Genomic DNA, 17,174 nt, shown 5'->3' with positions numbered 1-17,174 from the left:
AGAAGATCAGAAAACTCCTGGATCCTACTATATACAGAAAGCTTAAACAAGACCCAACTTCCAAAATAACCAGGAAAACCAAACTCTGATTAAGAACTCCTCAATCAACTTCGACATACGACAACAGCTATGTAAATCAGAAGCCCTTCCACCTAGGTTTTATGGACTCCCAAAAATCCATAAGGACTCCACCCCACTCAGACCCATTGTGAGTGGCGTTGGATCCCCAACGGACGACTTAGCAAAATTTCTTGCTGCACAGTTACAAAGCCATATTGGGCTCACTACACACTACATCAAGGATTCAGCCCACTTCATAGAAAAAATCAGCAATCTCAAGCTAAATACCAATGACAAACCGATCAGCTTCGATGTGGTGTCTCTATTTACCATGGTCCCAGTAGCAGACACCATCGCACTGATCAACCAGAGGTTCCCAGAAGACATCACAGCTCTATTTCACCATTGCCTCATCACCAGTTATTTTCAGTGGGACAATGAATTCTACGAACAGAAAGATGGAGTAGCTATGGTGAGCCCCTCACCCCGGTCATAGCTAATTTCTACATGGAACACTTTGAAAGACAAGCCCTGGAAACAGCAACAAAAAAGCCCACTATATGGTTCAGATATGTGGATGACACCTTCACCATTTGGAGCCATGGAGAAGAAGAACTAAACAGGTTCCTGGACCATCTTAACAGCATCCATCCAAACATCCAATTTACCATGGAAAAAGAAAATGAAGGAAGACTGCCTTTTCTAGATGTCCTAGTCATCCGTAAACCAGATCAACAATTGGGTCACACTGTTTACAGAAAACCCACACACACAGATAGATATCTACATAAAAACTCCAACCACCACCCAAGTAAAAAAAGAAGCACCATTAAAGCCTTGGCAGACCGTGCAAAAAGAATCTGCGAACCCCACCACCTTCAAGATGAACTGAACCACCTCAACTGGGCTCTACAGGCCAATGGATACTCCACCTCAGACATCAGAAGAGCTGCAAGACCGAGGACAAGCCATGAGAGTCAAGACGAAGATCCATCCAGAGGAAAAGTGTTCTTGCCATACATCAAGGGAACTACTGACCGCATTGGGGAGCTGATAAGGAAACACAACATACAAACTATCTACAGACCCACAAAGAAAATCCAACAAATACTAGGTTCAGCAAAGGACAAGAGGGATCCTCTCGCTTCTGCAGGAGTCTACCGTATACCATGCAGCTGTGGACACGTCTACGTAGGGACCACCGAATGCAGCGCCCAAACACGAATCAAGGAACATGAAAGGCACTGCAGACTACTTCAACCAGAGAAGTCAGCCATAGCAGAGCACCTGATGAACCAACCTGGACACAGCATATTATTTGAGAACACAGAAATGCTGGACCACTCCAACAACCACCATGTCAGACTACACAGAGAAGCCATTGAAATCCACAAGCATGTGGACAATTTCAACAGAAAGGGGGAAACCATGAAAATGAACAAAATCTGGCTACCAGTATTAAAAAAACTCAAAAATTAGAACAGCACAACAACAGAGAGGAAACAAACAAGAACATCTAATTACCTCTCAACAAAAAATTGCTCCAGGCACTGCCAGGCAATCAAATGCTAATCAAGGTGATCAGTTGAAACATTCACACCTAGCTCCAGAAGACAAGAGTCCTTTGTCCCACCTTAGTCATTCCACAGATATATAAACCCTTTTTCCTAGTTCCAACAGACCTCACTACCTTTGAGAATGCTTGTCATAGATGCAGGTGGAATGTCAGGAGAAAATGCCTTTAGAACATTGCCATATAGCCCGAAAAAATCTACAACAACCCAATAAAACACCTTTGTCTGCCACATACAACCTATACACATTATAAACAAACACCTCCTAATTAATCTACAAGCCTACTTATTGCCTAATGATTTTAACTTCTTATTTGTTAGTTCCTTTAAATATCATGTTGTTTTTACCATTCTAATTTCAATACCAATCTTCTGTATCAGAAATCCAATAAAAGAATATTGTCCCCATCTTTGCTGTAAAAGGTTTCTGCCCCCACCCTCTACCCCATTTATACAAATTTGTTAGCAAGAATATTCAAGGTTTATAGTGGACTCTGCAGAAAATGCTTCAGCTGTACTCCAGAAAAAGGGAATTCAGCTTATTTATTTATTTATTTTACGACATTTTTATCCCGCCCATTTCAGCCCGAAAGCAACTCAGCTTATTTAGCAGCCGTTGCAAATGTGGATTTATTATTAGTAAATGTTTGATTTTTATATGTATTTTGTGTACCTACATACTTGGGGGTCATGTGAAAATTTCTCAGGGAAAAGCATTGCAAGTAGAAAAAAGTTAAGAGGCCCTGCTCTAGGAGATTAAAAATAAAACCCAAGGAGTATTGTACAACACCTCTATGGAGGATTCCTTTGTCAGGGATTTTCCTATATTGTACCTTTAATCTTTTCTTTAGTAGTTATATTTTGACTGCTAATAAATTGTTACAAATTCAGGCCCATTTCTATAAGGGTTTGTTGGATTGTTTTAAATGCTTTATTAGTATTATGGTTAATTTTAGCCATACTGTATTTCGTTCTTTGCTGAGGGCTGCCTTGGATCCCATACATGGAGAAAAACATAACTTTAGATCGATAGGGGATTTATGAGATATAGCTGTAAGAGGGAAAGCCCTAGGTTTAACTACTAATTTAAGATCAACTCATATCTTGCTGTATTTCCGCAGGAGTATTTTTTAAGGGTTTTTGTCCCTGTCCTTTGTAGGGAAAAAACATGAGGAATAGGTCTTCAAATATCTGAATACAGCACATTAATGGTGCCTTTTGTCTTAACATTTCATACAATGATAGTGTGGAAAGAGACCACAAGGACCACCCAGTCCTGTCATGCAAGAATACACAATCAAAACACCCCCGACAGATGGCCATCTAGCCTCTGTTTAAAAATCTCCAAAGAAAGAGAGACTACCACACTACAAGGAAGTGAATTCCACTATTGAATACCACAAGGAAATTCTTTTTGATGTTTAAGTAGAATCCCCTTTCCTGTAGTTTGAATCCATTCCTCCATGTCCTAGTTTCTGGAGCAGCAGAAAACAAGCTTGCTTCAACGTCAATATGACATCTTTTCAAATATTTAAACCTAGCTGTCATGTCACGATTCCAAAATAGGATTCTTATATAAACCCACTATCCTAGGGTCCCCAATGTTTTTGTACTGGATATGTCTAATATCTAACTTCACCCTTTTACGGAGTGATGGTAGGAGCCTGTTTTCAACCATTTCTGGATAATATATCTTTACGCTGCCATTTTCATGGCAGCTAAGATCTTCTGATCAGTCTTTCTTCATTTTTTGTGTGAAGTAAAATATTAACAGCTAGCATTAAGACACTACTGCAAACCAGCATTCCAAAAGGACTCCCGTATCACACCCAAAACTTGTATATCTTGTAACAGACATCTCAAAATGATTGCTGCCTTGAATTCTTATGCTTTTTAAAGCTGTGGGGAGAATATGTTATATAGTTGTCATTTAAATACAGCATTGCTTTTTAAAATACAGGCAGGTTTGAGTTTGGAAAAGGAAATATATAAAATCTTCCCAGTATCACAGTAATAGTAGTAATAATAATCCAATAAAATATACCCATGCAGAACTTAGGGTTCGATGGAATTTCAGATGATCTACCAATTCAGAAATTCTCAGGTGACAGCAGGGCCGTAGCCAGAAAAATCTTTTGGGAGGGGTTGAAATTGGGGGGGGGGGGTGAAACCTGCCTCCTAGCTCACGCTGAAGCAAAGAGCACAGCAGGGGGTGGACCAGCCTTCAATAGCCTGCAGCTCCGCCCCTGTCTGGCCTCCTTAATGAGAGCATTAAACACACACACACCCAACTTGGTTGCTTCACTACATCGGCTATTGCTGCAAGAAATAACAGTGTGAATAAATTGTCAATATTTGCTTGAAATAGTGCTTGCAGTTCATAGACTTAGCACGGGGATTTGGTTAACCAGTTAAAATTCATGAGTAAACCAGTTTTTTTTAAAAAAAAATCTGAAACATTTCAGGGGGGGTTGAACCCCTAAACACCCCCCCCCCCCCTCGCTACACGCCTGGGTGACAGGGACACTACATGATGGTGTTCACCTATGTGCTTCTATATTTGTCATTCCATGTTCACCCAGCAAGTGAATACTGTGTCCAATTCTGGGCACCACACTTAAAAGGAGATGTTGACAAGTTGGAATGTGTCCAGAGGAGGGTGATTAAAATGATCAAAGGTCTGGAGAACAAGCCCAATGAGGAACGGCTTGAAGAGCTGGGCATGTTTAGCCTGAAGAAGAGAAGACTGAGAGGATACATGATGGCCATGTATAAATACGTGAGGGCAAATAGGGAGGAGGGAGCAAGCTTGTTTTCTGCTGCCCTGGAGACTAGGACACAGAACAATGGCTTCAAACTACAGGAAATGAGATTCTACTTGAACATTAGGAAGAACTTCCTAACTGTGAGAGCTGTTCAGCAGTGGAACTCTCTACCCCGTAGTGTGGCGGAGGCTCCTTCTTTGGAGGGTTTTAAACAGAGGCTGGATGGTCATCTGTCAGGGGAGCTTTGAATGCGATTTTCCTGCTCCTTTGCAAGGGGTTGGACTGGATGGCCCATGAGGTCTCTTCCAACTCTATAATTTTAATTGGAGTACAATCAATTTCATGAGTTGAAAGGTGGGCTGTCTAATGCATGGTTCTGGACTCATATTACATCAAGATCCTACATATGCAATTAATAATGTATAGATGGAATTATTGGTTGTATTTATATCCCACCTTTCTCCTAGAATTAGCCTTCTATATTCCAACAGATTATTATGTGCATCTTTTACTGCTAACTGGTGCTCCTGGCATTTGCCATTTGGCCTGCTGTACAGTGTACAGAAAGCTTTAAGGCCAATAGTTTAATAATAAATTTATCTACGTTGTTTCACATGTTTACACAGGACTGTGCTGGGAAGATAAATCTGCCTTCAAAGGAATTCTCCTTAATCAAAATCCAGTGCAAGATTCTTGATAATAGGAAAAGAAACAATCTTCTTGGTTTCACTGTGATCCCATGGATTCTTTTTGTATATTTACTTTGGATAATCAAGTTCATTCAAAAGGCACAATACAGTCTCAAAAAGAAATTTTTGTCCATGTAGCTGAAGTCCAGCTACTTAGTATGTCAGATATTGATTCTGAGCAGGCCAAAATGACAGTAGGCTTACATTTTGGAGGAAAATCAATGCACATGAAAGGCATGCAAAGTAATCCTATCTACGCATCTTTGCTTGGAAAGAATTATTGCTGAGTTCATGGAGACTTGCTCCCTAGTTATCTTGTATAGCACAGCTGCAGCTTTGACATATTTTGAGGTTTTGTTATTATTGAGCAGGTTTAATAACTTTCTTTTTCAGACAAAATTAGAAAAACAGAAACTTTGAAACATTGCAAAAAAACTTCATTTAAAAACTCAACCAAAGTTTTAACTAAGATACAAAGCTAGTTGTACTCTCATACTCATATAATTAATAGTTATCATTAATCTTACATTGTGTGTGTTTTTAAGATGGATATATAACAAAATTATGCATTTGAATACAGGCAAAGGAGAAAAAAAAATCGTACTGTTCAAATTATATGCCCCATGACTTGTCCAAAGTTGTAACAAAAAATTATAATACAAAAAAGCTTGTGGAAAACATATCCTACAGTAGCTGTCAGTTATTTGAAAGCAACTTACCTGTCCGAACATATCTCTCCCTATGAACTGGTTAAAATCTGCAGGGGAGGCCCTGTTCTCGGTCCCACCCCCACCGCTAGCACGACTGGTGGGGATGAGAGGCAGAGCCTTCTCAATGGTGAGCCTTTGGCTCTGGAACTCCCTCCCCAATGAAATCAGAACAGCCTTCTCCATCCATTTATTTTCAATAAAAGAGTGTAGACCTGGCTATGGCATCAGGCATAACTGTAGCAACACAAATGATGACTTCTGGAATAGATATCATGGTTCTAACAGTTTTATGGTATTATATGTTTTCATCTGTATTTATGTATATGCATTTTCTTTTATTGTATATGCGGCATTGAATATTGCCATATTGCCCTTGGGGTGAAAGCGAGTGGGATATAAATACAGGGTTAGTCAAAATGCATAGGCCAATAAGCCATTCAATTGAATGGCTTATTGGCCTATGCATTTTGACTAACCCTGTATAGTAAATAAAAAAAATGTCAACACGTGTTTGTCTTTATGTGAAAGCTTTTGATTTCTGCAAGTTTAATAGTAATTAGAGGAAGACCTCTTTATAATCACATTGAGTTTCTGGCAGGGGGTCAAATGCAGGACAGCCAGTCATTTTGTGCTGTCTAGCCATGTCAAATTGTCTTACATGGCAATAATACCACTTTCCTTGCATAAGTAAGAAAGCTGAAAAGATATAAATATCAAGATAGCCAAGATCCCACAGAAGACTAGTTTAAAACTAAAGTTCATGCAGAAGTTCATGTTACTCGCTGACCTAATTAAACCAAATAAGAGTTGATATCTGCCAAATGTATAAATAAAGTCTGCGGCTACATTTTGATGATAGAGTCCTTGAACAGCTATTGGTGTAATTGGGAAATGGCACCGTTCCTGGGGAGTGAGCTTTCATAACCCAGTAATAAAATCAGTTGAAATTAACTTGATAGCCAGGAATGATTGATCATTCAACACAGCAATCGTGTCTCATCCTTGCAACTACCACCTTTCACACTTTCTGGAATTTATTAAATAGTGCTTTAGCGCCAGCTGTTGCTTGAGTTATACTCATACAAAATTTTATATTGCTTTGTGCTATGCAAAACACCCAAGTTCCCTTTTAATATTTTTAGAATGATTGTGCTTTATCACACTCTACTGAAATACATGCATTTTCACAGGAATCAATTTTAAATGTTAATTGTTTTATTTAGGAGAAACCCTCGAGCCATCAGAAAATAAATTGAAATCCAAGTGGGAAAAGCTGCTGGGACCAGATTTTGAAGTTATGGTATGATATCCGTATATGTGTCTTTTTTACTTACATTACTGTGTGCTTTACATTACATACTGTTTATGATTGAAAGGTCAGTAATATTTTGGATATGGATGGGGAAACATAAATTACTTTTGGGGATTTTGGTGCTATTGCCCCTAACTCCAAAGGCACACTGTTACATTTTATTCTGTTTTACATTTACTGTATACTCACTTTAGAGCAGGCATGCACAACTTGCCATTAGAAAGGGGCCAAAATAGATAGGCTAAGCCTCTGGGGGCTGCTAATAGGTTTTTAGCATCTCACTTTCCAAGTAAGGCATAATTAATTATTTATTAGAATTGTTGTTGTGTGCCTTCAAGTTGTTTCAGACATAGGATGACCCCAAAGCAACCCTATCACACAGTTTTCTTGTCAAAATTTATTCAAAGGGGATTTGTCTTTGTCTTCCACTTAGGCTGAGAGTGTGTGATTTGCTTAAAGCCATCCAGTGGGTTCAGGGCCATATTCTGAAGTTCAGACCACTACACCACACTTTCTGAATTCCTTCCTTCTCTGTTTCCTACCTCCCTTTCTTTCTTCCTTTTCTCTCTTCTTCCTTCGTTCCTTCCCTCTCTTTATCCTTCCTTTCTTTCCTTCCTTCTTTCTTTTTTCTTTCTTTTTCTTTCTCCCCTCCTCTCTTCCTCTTTCCCTCTTTTTTCTCCCTTCCTTCTCCCTTTCTCGTATAAGCCCGCTAAACCGCCAAAATGAATAGGAAAGGACAACCCCTCCAGAACTCCAAAATGGATTATAAAGACAGCCTCTTCAGACCCCCAAGAATGATAGGACAACCCCTCCAGATCCCCAAAATGGATATGAAGGGAACGGAAAGCCCCCCCCCCAAACAGCAGGTGGTGGCAGCAAGGGGGAGCACGCAATGGTGGCAGGCAACAGTGATGTGGATGGGGGGTGGCACAACAACATGGCTGAGGGGCCACATGTGGCCCATGTGCCATATGTTGTGCAGGCCTACTTTAGAGTATTCAGTGGGCTAAATCCAGTTGTGAATTCTACACAGAGTAGTTCTATTGAATGAATAGGAACTGTTGAGTAAGCAGTTGAATGGGTTCTTCTAATTGGAACTGCTAAATGATTTTGATTTAAACAGAGGCTATGGTTTCTTTCCTTTTCTTCAATGTAAAGGTTGTCAGCATGGACATGCCAATAGCAGATGATGCTGAGCTGCAGAAATATTCAAAGGTACTGGATCTTAATTTCCTTATTTTTTTTCTTTAATATGTTTGCAATATAAATAGGTGGAATATATATGTATTTGACATTTTTGGCAAGTTCTGCTTTATTGCTGTTCTTACTGCAAATTAATTTTCCACAAATGTGTTTTTTAATAATTTAAAGACTTGCTTCTTAAAAAGCTTCATGCTAAAATCCAGATAGAACAACTGACTGGCCATGTTCATTTGTTGATTCATTCTTCCTGTCTTATATAAGAGAAATTATATTGGATGGCACACCTAACTTTCCCTTTATTGTCAATTTAGCCCATTCAGCTAGGAGAAGGAGCCAAATTCTAGCAAATAGGTTTATGTGTTTCTCAACTGTCCTAATGCTACAATCCCTTAATACAGTTCCTCATGTTGTGGTGACCCCCAACCATAATATTATTTTCATTGCTACTTCATTACCATAATTTTGCTATTGTTATGAATTGTAATGCAAATACCTGATATGCATGATGTATTTTCATTCACTGAACCAAATTTGGCACAAATACTTGATAGGCCCAAATTTGAATACTGGTGGGGTTGGGGGGGATTGATTTTTTCTTCTGGGAGTTGTAGTTGCTGGGATTTGTAGTTAACCTACAATCAAAGAGCATTCTGAACTCCACCAATGATGGAACTGAACCAAACTTGGCACACAGAACTCCCCTGACCAACAAAAAATACTGACCTTGGGTTTTGAAGTTGCAGTTCAGCTACATTCAGAGAGCACTGTGGACTCAAGCAATGATGGATCTGGACCAAACTTGGCAGAAATCCTCAATATGCCCAAATGTGAACACTGGTGAAGTTTGGGGAAAAATGACTTTGACATTTAGGAGTTGTAGTTGTTGAGATTTATAGTTCAACTACAATCAAAGGTCATTATGAACCCCGCAGAAAATACTGTGTTTTCTGATGGTCTTTGTTGACCCCTCTGACACCCCCCTCGTGACTCCCCCAAGGGGTCCCAACATCCAGGTTGAGAAATAGTGCTCTAAAACTTGGTTTTTTGCAAGGATTAATTGGCTAAATATATCAGTGCAGCACAAACAGACCCTTGAGTTTTCGAGATGATGAGTAATTGACATGTGTATATCATTCTGTTACCCATTTGTATATGGCAAAGCTTAAACAACATTGCTATTCCTTTTTTATACACAGCCTACATTCTGAGATGTAAGCATTCTCCAGCTCTACTAGATTTGCTGTTCTTGTAGCTATTGCAGACCGATCCCTATATGCATTAGATTCTGATACTGGAAAAGTTAGTATAATCATTTATGCTATGACCTGGAAATAGCTGCACTATCACATGGTAAAGAAACATCCCAATTATTGCTTTGCAGAGAGGAGACTGTTGTCTCCTTTTTGGTTATGTTTGAAGGATAGTAATATATCAACTTGTCTCATAAACTTAAAAAAATTAATTTTCTGATACATATTTGCCATAGTACCGAGTGCACTGTAGGTAAAAACAGCCAAAAGACAATAAAAAATACTTGGATTTTCTCTGAACAACTACTGTGCTCCTCCAATTGCTTCCTTATCAAATTTACGTTTTTATTAAATGTAGTCATATTCAACTGAATGAATTTGAACAAAGTTGTACAGTCAGAAGAACATCCACATTTGAATTCTTAATTTATGTTATTTGTTTTCAACAGTTGCTACCTATTCACACATTAAGATTAGGGGTTGAACTGGATACATTTGAAGGACATCATTACATTTCTTCAATTGCCGCGGATGGACCAATTGCTCAACTTGGCATACTGCAATTAGAAGACGAACTTTTAGAGGTAGATGTTGCATGAAAAAATAACTACTAAAAATAACAATATCCCAATGTTTTGTTCAGGGGTCTGTTTTTGAGGTACATTCATGTACCTTTTATTGTGTGGCTAAAGAAGGGGAAGCAAAAATTAAAGCTACAAGAATGCAAAGCAACTAATAATACAATCTTGGCCCTGAATGTCTTATACCAGTGGATCTCAATCTGTGGGTCCCCAGATGTTTTGGCCTTCAATTCCCAGAAATCCTAACAGCTGGTAAACTGGCTAGGGACCCACCTAGGGACCCACAGGTTGACAATCTTATACAATTGCACTCTTCACAGATATTGCAAGTTCATTATAATAATTTAGTAAGTTAGTTTAAAGCATTTCACTTACCACTAGGGCCCCCATGGTAATGCAGAGTGGATAAAAGCATTTAATACTCTACTTGCACAGACAAAAAAACAGTTAAAACTAGACTATAGCAACTCTTTAAAATGACAAATAGTTATAATAACCAGACCAGCCAACCTCTTGTTTTAAGAACCTCAGAAGGAATGAAAGCAGCTTGACTTCTTTTGGGAGAAAGTTCTACTATGGATGCCGCTAGGGAGAAAGGCCATGGCATATATATTCACCAACTTACTCCTGAAGAGCACTGGTACATACAACAGGAATTTCTACTGTTCTACTGTTTCTACTGTTAAATCTCATATAGGAGAAGGTTGTCTTTTAGATATCCAAGCCATTTGGGGCCTTATAGGGCAATATCAGAACCTTTTATTGAGCGTGGTAGCACATTCAAAGCCTTCACAGTTCTCATTAGGTCTTTGTATGGTTTTGAAATTCCACAACTAACACCATTCTTGGCACTAGCTGTAGCTTCTGAACACTTCTCAATGGCAACCTCATGTGGAGCACATTATAATAGTCATAACTGGGAGGTTGTTATGACATGAAACACGGTGGCCAGAGCTGCACTTTCTAGGAAAGGGGGCAGTTGTGAAATCACGCTGGCCAAATCTGTAGGAATGTTTCCTATGAAGGGTTAAAACAAAATAAATAGATTTCTTTTAGCAGTTAACCCAAAATGTTACAAGAAAATTAAAAGGCCATGCTATGGTCTAATGTTCAGCAGTTATGATTACAGAATCCTGGATTTACAAGCCAACAATTGCATTCAGTTTTTCCATTTCTAGCCTATTGCTTTCATCTGTAGCCACTCACATTTTTGTATTTGGGAATTATAATGGACCTCTTGGTGAAAATAATGAGGATGCAATGCCAATCTGATACCCAGTCAGAAAAAAAACCAACACATTTTATCTTTGAAAAAGTTATTTCTGCATCTAAACAAGGGAGTATAGCAAAAGAGAGCATAGCATACATCATGTTTGCAGATTGTTTACTACTTTTGGGAGGCGTCCAAAAATTCTAATTTCGAAATGAAACATGATCCTCCTACACTTCTGCTATATTCTAATGAAGAAATAGGTTTTTTCAGGGTAAGTGGAGCTTGTTTGTGTATATGAATACTCATACAAGAAAAGCTGCAATGTCAAAGACAATGTTGTCTGAATGCATTTCTATTATTTAAGGAGAGATGTGTGTAATACCTAGATATGGCAGAATATGCACAGCAAATACTCTAGAAATTCATTGAGCTTGGAAATGTTTAAACAAAGATGCATACAGCACAACTATTTTTCAAATTTGGTATAAAATAATTAATACTTAAATATATTATTTATAAAATTGTACCTTCTACCATGTTTTTATTTCTGCCTTGGTTTTTGTGTTGTGTTTATTTTCTGTTTTTGAGGTTGCTGTTTATATATTATGTTTTATTTTTGCTTTGGTTTTTGTACTGTGTTTTATTTTTTGTAAGCTGCCCCAAGTCCTGTTTGGAGAGGGGCAGGATATAAATAAAGATGATGATGATGATGATGATTATTATTATTATTATTATTGGGTGCTCGTGGTGTGGTAAACCATTGCATGCTCTATGTGCCAAGAAAATACTTTAATTTTAATATTCTGTAAACATACAATTGAATAGCAGCCTCTACTAAAATGCAGTGGGATTCATTCACAGATTAGCATGCTCCCCAGGTTGGTGGATTTCCTGGTGGTGCAGCATCGAAAGTAGTGATTTGCAGAAGAATTGTATCTGAATGCCAATCTTTTCTCAGCCGATATCATTACATTTGCTAAGAAATCCTTTCTTTACTGTTGCTTGCGAACAGCATGAATGTTTACATCTGCCACTATAGCTTTGATGGTCCACAAAATCTGGTGTCCTAAGAAGTAAGAGCGGTATTTACTCTTTTTTTGCTAGCAGCGTGCATGACAGCAGCAGTTACAACAAAGTCTCTATTAGGAATGTGACACTAATACAGTATGTCCTCCCTTAACCACAGATTTGATATCTATAGTTTCAGTTACACATGCTCCAAAAAACACCCCCTTTCTCCCAGAAAAGTTTGTGGACTTCTTTAGGCGATGTCTTGCATCTGTCCCAAATATAGTCAAAATATAGGTTTCACTATTATCCATGGTTTCAGGTATATGCGAGTTATCCTGAACTTATTTCTTGCCTATACTAGGGTTGTACTATATGTGATCACTCATGCCATGTGACCATATATTGTAAGCTGCAGTCCAAGCTTTCAGGGAAGACTAATGCAATGTATGCAAAGTGCTGGCAAAGAAATGAACACAAGAAAAGTGTGTTTATTATACAAAACAGAAGGCTAAACTCTTTTATCCACTTAACATGTCACCAGAAAAGAAGATGTTACATATTTTCTTATGCTGAGATATATAGCTATGTGAGTGTGTCAGGTTTCAAATTCAAACTGCCACCAGGTGATCTATGCTCCTTTTCAAATTGTTATCCAGGTGATTATTAATGGGCAACTTCAAGGGCTGTCTTCTTCATCTTAGGTTTTCTGGGTTGGACTCAGGCCAACCTTTCAAACTTACAATGTATAATCTCATTTCTCCGCACAGGTAAATGGTGTCCAGCTCTATGGAAAAACCCGGCGTGAAGCTGTGTCTTTTCTTAAGGAAGTTCCACCACCATTTACCTTGGTTTGTTGTCGGCGCTTGTTTGATGATGGCACAGAATCCTTTGTTGATGAGCCCACCTCTGTTATTGCCTCTTCTCCAGAACCAAAGGTAAAAATGGTGTTATTTAGCCCCAATAGGAAGATGCTGAACTTTCCAAAGATATTTGTTTTTGCTCTTGCATTGAATATCTGTTGTATTGCAGTTGATTTTCAATTTTTCATTATGTATTGTGCTTTATAGTGTTTTTTTTCCTGACTATTCATATCTGTATTTATCCCCATATATTCAGTAACATATAACTGCCTTTTCATATAAAAGTTAGCTAGGTGAGAAGGAGTATCTCTTTTGCTAACAGAACTTTATTTTTAGCCATTTTATATCATACTATGAAGGTTCCAATGAAACAGTGAAAATATTGAGCAATGTCACTTGCAGTGGACCTGGCATTTCAATACATTTTCCATATGTATATGTACAGGAGATTGCTAGGGTTCATGATTTGAAGTCAGATGCTATATTAATCTAATTCGTAGAAATAACTAAATATTCATTTTCATATGATCTACTGAAATGAAAGTAAGGTGCTCTACTGGAATGGAAGAGGAACTCTCCTTGCCCAAAAAGAAAAGCTAGATTAATTGTGATTGTTTCAACTACAATGTCGTCAGTGTAGTAGGGATCTAAGTGTTGGACTAAGATAGGGCTCTGGAAATCAGGCTTCTCTCTTCGGCCATGAAACTCCCTGGATGTTTGGCACAAATCACGCTGTCTCAATTGAAAGGTTTGTCTCATCACCTTAAGTCACCTTAAGTCAGAAATTAAGCCATCACCTTACATCAGAAATTACTTAAAGGCACATCAAAACATCAAACAATAATAGTTACAGCTGTTCACTATTGTTTTTGGAGCAAGATATGAACTAGGTTCTCAGAATGCTGAAAATACCTCAAGACCAATATATCTTGAGAAATGGGGCAGGTGAAGAAAGGAAATTAAGGCAAATTGGTCTCATAGTTTATTATTGAAAGAGTTGAAAACAGAAAACAATTTGAGTGAGAATCTCATGGGTTTATTTGTTTCAGAGTAATTCTACTGAATCATATTTGAGAAAATAGAGTTTGAAAATGTTGGCCTTCTGCTATATGTCCTCTTTTGATACATGGTAGGGTGGCTCCATGCAGTCATGCCGGCCACATGACCTTGGAGGCATCTATGGACAACACCGGCTCTTTGGCTTAGAAATGGAGATGAGCATCACCTCCGAGAGTGCGACAGGACTAGACTTAATTTCAAGGGGAAACCTTTACCTTTACTTAGGCTGGCTTAAGCTCTCCTATGCCTCCTAGAGACCTGTCATTGTAGGCTTTGCATATAATGTAGAGAAGTCTGAGCACTTATGCTAGCATCAAAGGTAAATGTGAATGATGACTTATTTGTTCTTAGTAGCTGCCCTGGCTGAAAATTCAGGGACTGCTCACAAGGCTTTTCCAGATCCCCCATTCAAACACTGAAGCACTTTGTATGTGAAGATAGGGCCGTTCAGCTGCAAACTATAATTCCATCAGAAAAAAATGATAATTATGTTGTCTTGTTTATGAACCTATGTTTCCTTCCTTTTTCTTTTAAACCATCACTAAACACTGGCTAGCTTTTGAAAGTCACGCTTAACTTCCATGCACTCTGTAGAGGTGAACTTTTGCAGCAAAGCTATGATGTTCTTTTAGCAAATGTATCTTCAGAGATATTTCATGTTAGTGACTTTACTACTTTTACTTTAATTGGAAACTCTTAGTGGCTTATTTAGGCAGGTAGCTAGAAACATCATTGTATTAATGATACAAGGTATGTAAATCAAGGAGTCGACATGCTGATGGTGTACATCCCATTCATCATTCTTCAGTTTAATAACGGAGCGAAAGCTTTGAATTATACCCAGTCTCTGTTCTCCCATTAGCTGATTGCTTCCATCTTGTGAACAAAGACTGGATGCAGACTGAAAGACTGCAGTTTTCACTATTAACCTTTCTAAGGTCCTGGATTTTTGCTTTCTGTGTTCCCATAATAAAGAAAACATTTGCTTTTGGAGTTCCCTTCTTCATGATGATGGATATTCTTTCTGCTTTGGATAATTTAGTTTAAACATTCCAAATATCTCATTTAACTGAGATGCAACATTTTAATTAGAATTATTGCTAAGCAGTGACATAGTCTAGTCAGGATTTGCAGGCTCAATAACTACAATCTTACAATTAGCATGCATTATGATAGTATCGCTAACCACTGTACCTGTTCTGTCAGAATTTACCAAACTAGAACTCCCATGATTCCAAAACATGGAAGTTAAAGTGGTGTCAAACTGCATTCATTCTGCAGTGTAGATGCACCCCTAGTCAGGATCAGAGATATAGGAGAGTATGAGTCAGGGTGAACATTACATAGAATATGTGTATGAGAGTGAGAGATGTGATGAAATGTATTCATCTGTGATGTTTTATCCATATTCTGTGTTTACACTTTTGTCTTCATGAACACTGTATGTTGGTCAGGTTGTTAACTGGAGCGAATTACAGGAAACGGTCAACCCCCTTGTTTAAACAGCTCAACTGGCTGCCGATAAGTTTCCGGTCTCGATTCAAGGTGCAGGTTATCATCTACAAGCCCTAAATAGTTCGGGACCTGCCTATCTTTGCGATCACATCTTCTCTTATGAACCTGTGCGAGCTCCAAGATCTTCTGGGGTGGCCCTTCTCTAGCTCCCACCTCTATCACAAGTACAGCTAGTGGGACAAGGGAGAGGGCCTTCTCAGTAGTGGCCCCTCGGCTATAGAACTCTCTCCCAAGGAAGATTAGACAGGTGCTTACCCTGTCCACTTTTCATAAAAACCTAAAAATGTGGATGTTTCACTGTGCCTTTGATTAAACAGCTCACTAGATAATTTTGCCCCTCCCCCCAGCCATAACTTAATATCTAGCTTTTGCATTTTACCACTGTTTCCTGCCCTATAGATGTATTGTTCTAATTGGCATTTCCCTTCTAGCCCTAACTTATCATCTGGCTCATGCACTTTTTCCATCATCCTTGTCCTTGTAATTGTATTGTACAAGCCCCTGCCCACCCAAGTTTAGTAATATGACTTCTATGTTGAGGTTGTTTTTATGTTGTTTATGATATTGCTTTTATCAATTTTACTGTGTTTATTTTAATCTATATTTGACCAGGCTTGTCCCCATGTAAGCCATCCAGAGTCCCTTTGGGGAATTGGTGGCAGGATACAAAAAAAAGTTATTATTATATTGTTATTGGAAAGTAGAGTTCAGACATTTAAGATAAAATCTTACACAGTGATTGCAACGGCATCTAGGCAATCTCCGAAGTTTAGTGGCGACAGCAGTGGGACAGAAGTGGCTCCTCACATTAGTGGCAGAGGTAGGGAAAAAACCTTTACGTTTGGTGACAATGGTTGGGATAACTGAACATCCACATAATTTTGGCTGCAGAGAGATAGATAGAACCTCACAAGATAAACATTGTGACATTGTATGGTTTCATTTTTGGAAGGCCAGAGTTTGAATCCACACTGAGGTACAGAAATCAATGTGAGTGACTTTGTGAAGTCACACACAGATTCATCCTAAGAGGAAATCAATTGAAAACAAGTTGGAAAGATCTGTCAGATATTATTGATGGTAAAGAAAGTAGGTGTAGTGGAGAAACTGGGTTTAGTGAAGTAGAGATTTCTGAAATAGGGAACTCTCGTGAGCATGTTCTCCTGATTTTAAAACTGTTGAAACCAGACCAAAACATTGTTTTTTTGTTTCTTCCATTACAAAAGTCAACAAATAAAATGTTCATTCTCTTTCTTGAAAGCAAACACTTGTGGAGAATTACACCACAGTGTTAGGAATACTTTTACATACTTTTGTGTTTTTAGATTCTTTTGACCATTGTAGAGGAAGAGTTTCTTCATCTTCAAATTAG

At 38.4% G+C, this 17,174-nt stretch overlaps 1 protein-coding gene across 1 annotated transcript in view; it reads left to right on the top strand.

Moving 5' to 3' along the window:
* PATJ (PATJ crumbs cell polarity complex component) overlaps positions 1-17,174 on the top strand; it is a 196,727-nt gene that overhangs the window by 37,801 nt on the left and 141,752 nt on the right. Inside the window, exons 13-16 of the mRNA XM_060773627.2 lie at positions 7,022-7,098; positions 8,269-8,325; positions 10,013-10,147; positions 13,136-13,303. Coding sequence (XP_060629610.2) covers positions 7,022-7,098; positions 8,269-8,325; positions 10,013-10,147; positions 13,136-13,303 — 437 coding nt within the window. The remainder of the gene's footprint in view (positions 1-7,021; positions 7,099-8,268; positions 8,326-10,012; positions 10,148-13,135; positions 13,304-17,174) is intronic.

This window comes from Anolis sagrei, chromosome 4 (genome assembly GCF_037176765.1).
Source record: "Anolis sagrei isolate rAnoSag1 chromosome 4, rAnoSag1.mat, whole genome shotgun sequence".
Taxonomy (NCBI): domain Eukaryota; kingdom Metazoa; phylum Chordata; class Lepidosauria; order Squamata; family Dactyloidae; genus Anolis; species Anolis sagrei.
Note: the sequence above shows the minus strand (reverse complement) of the source record. Positions and strands in the feature narration are given on the sequence as shown.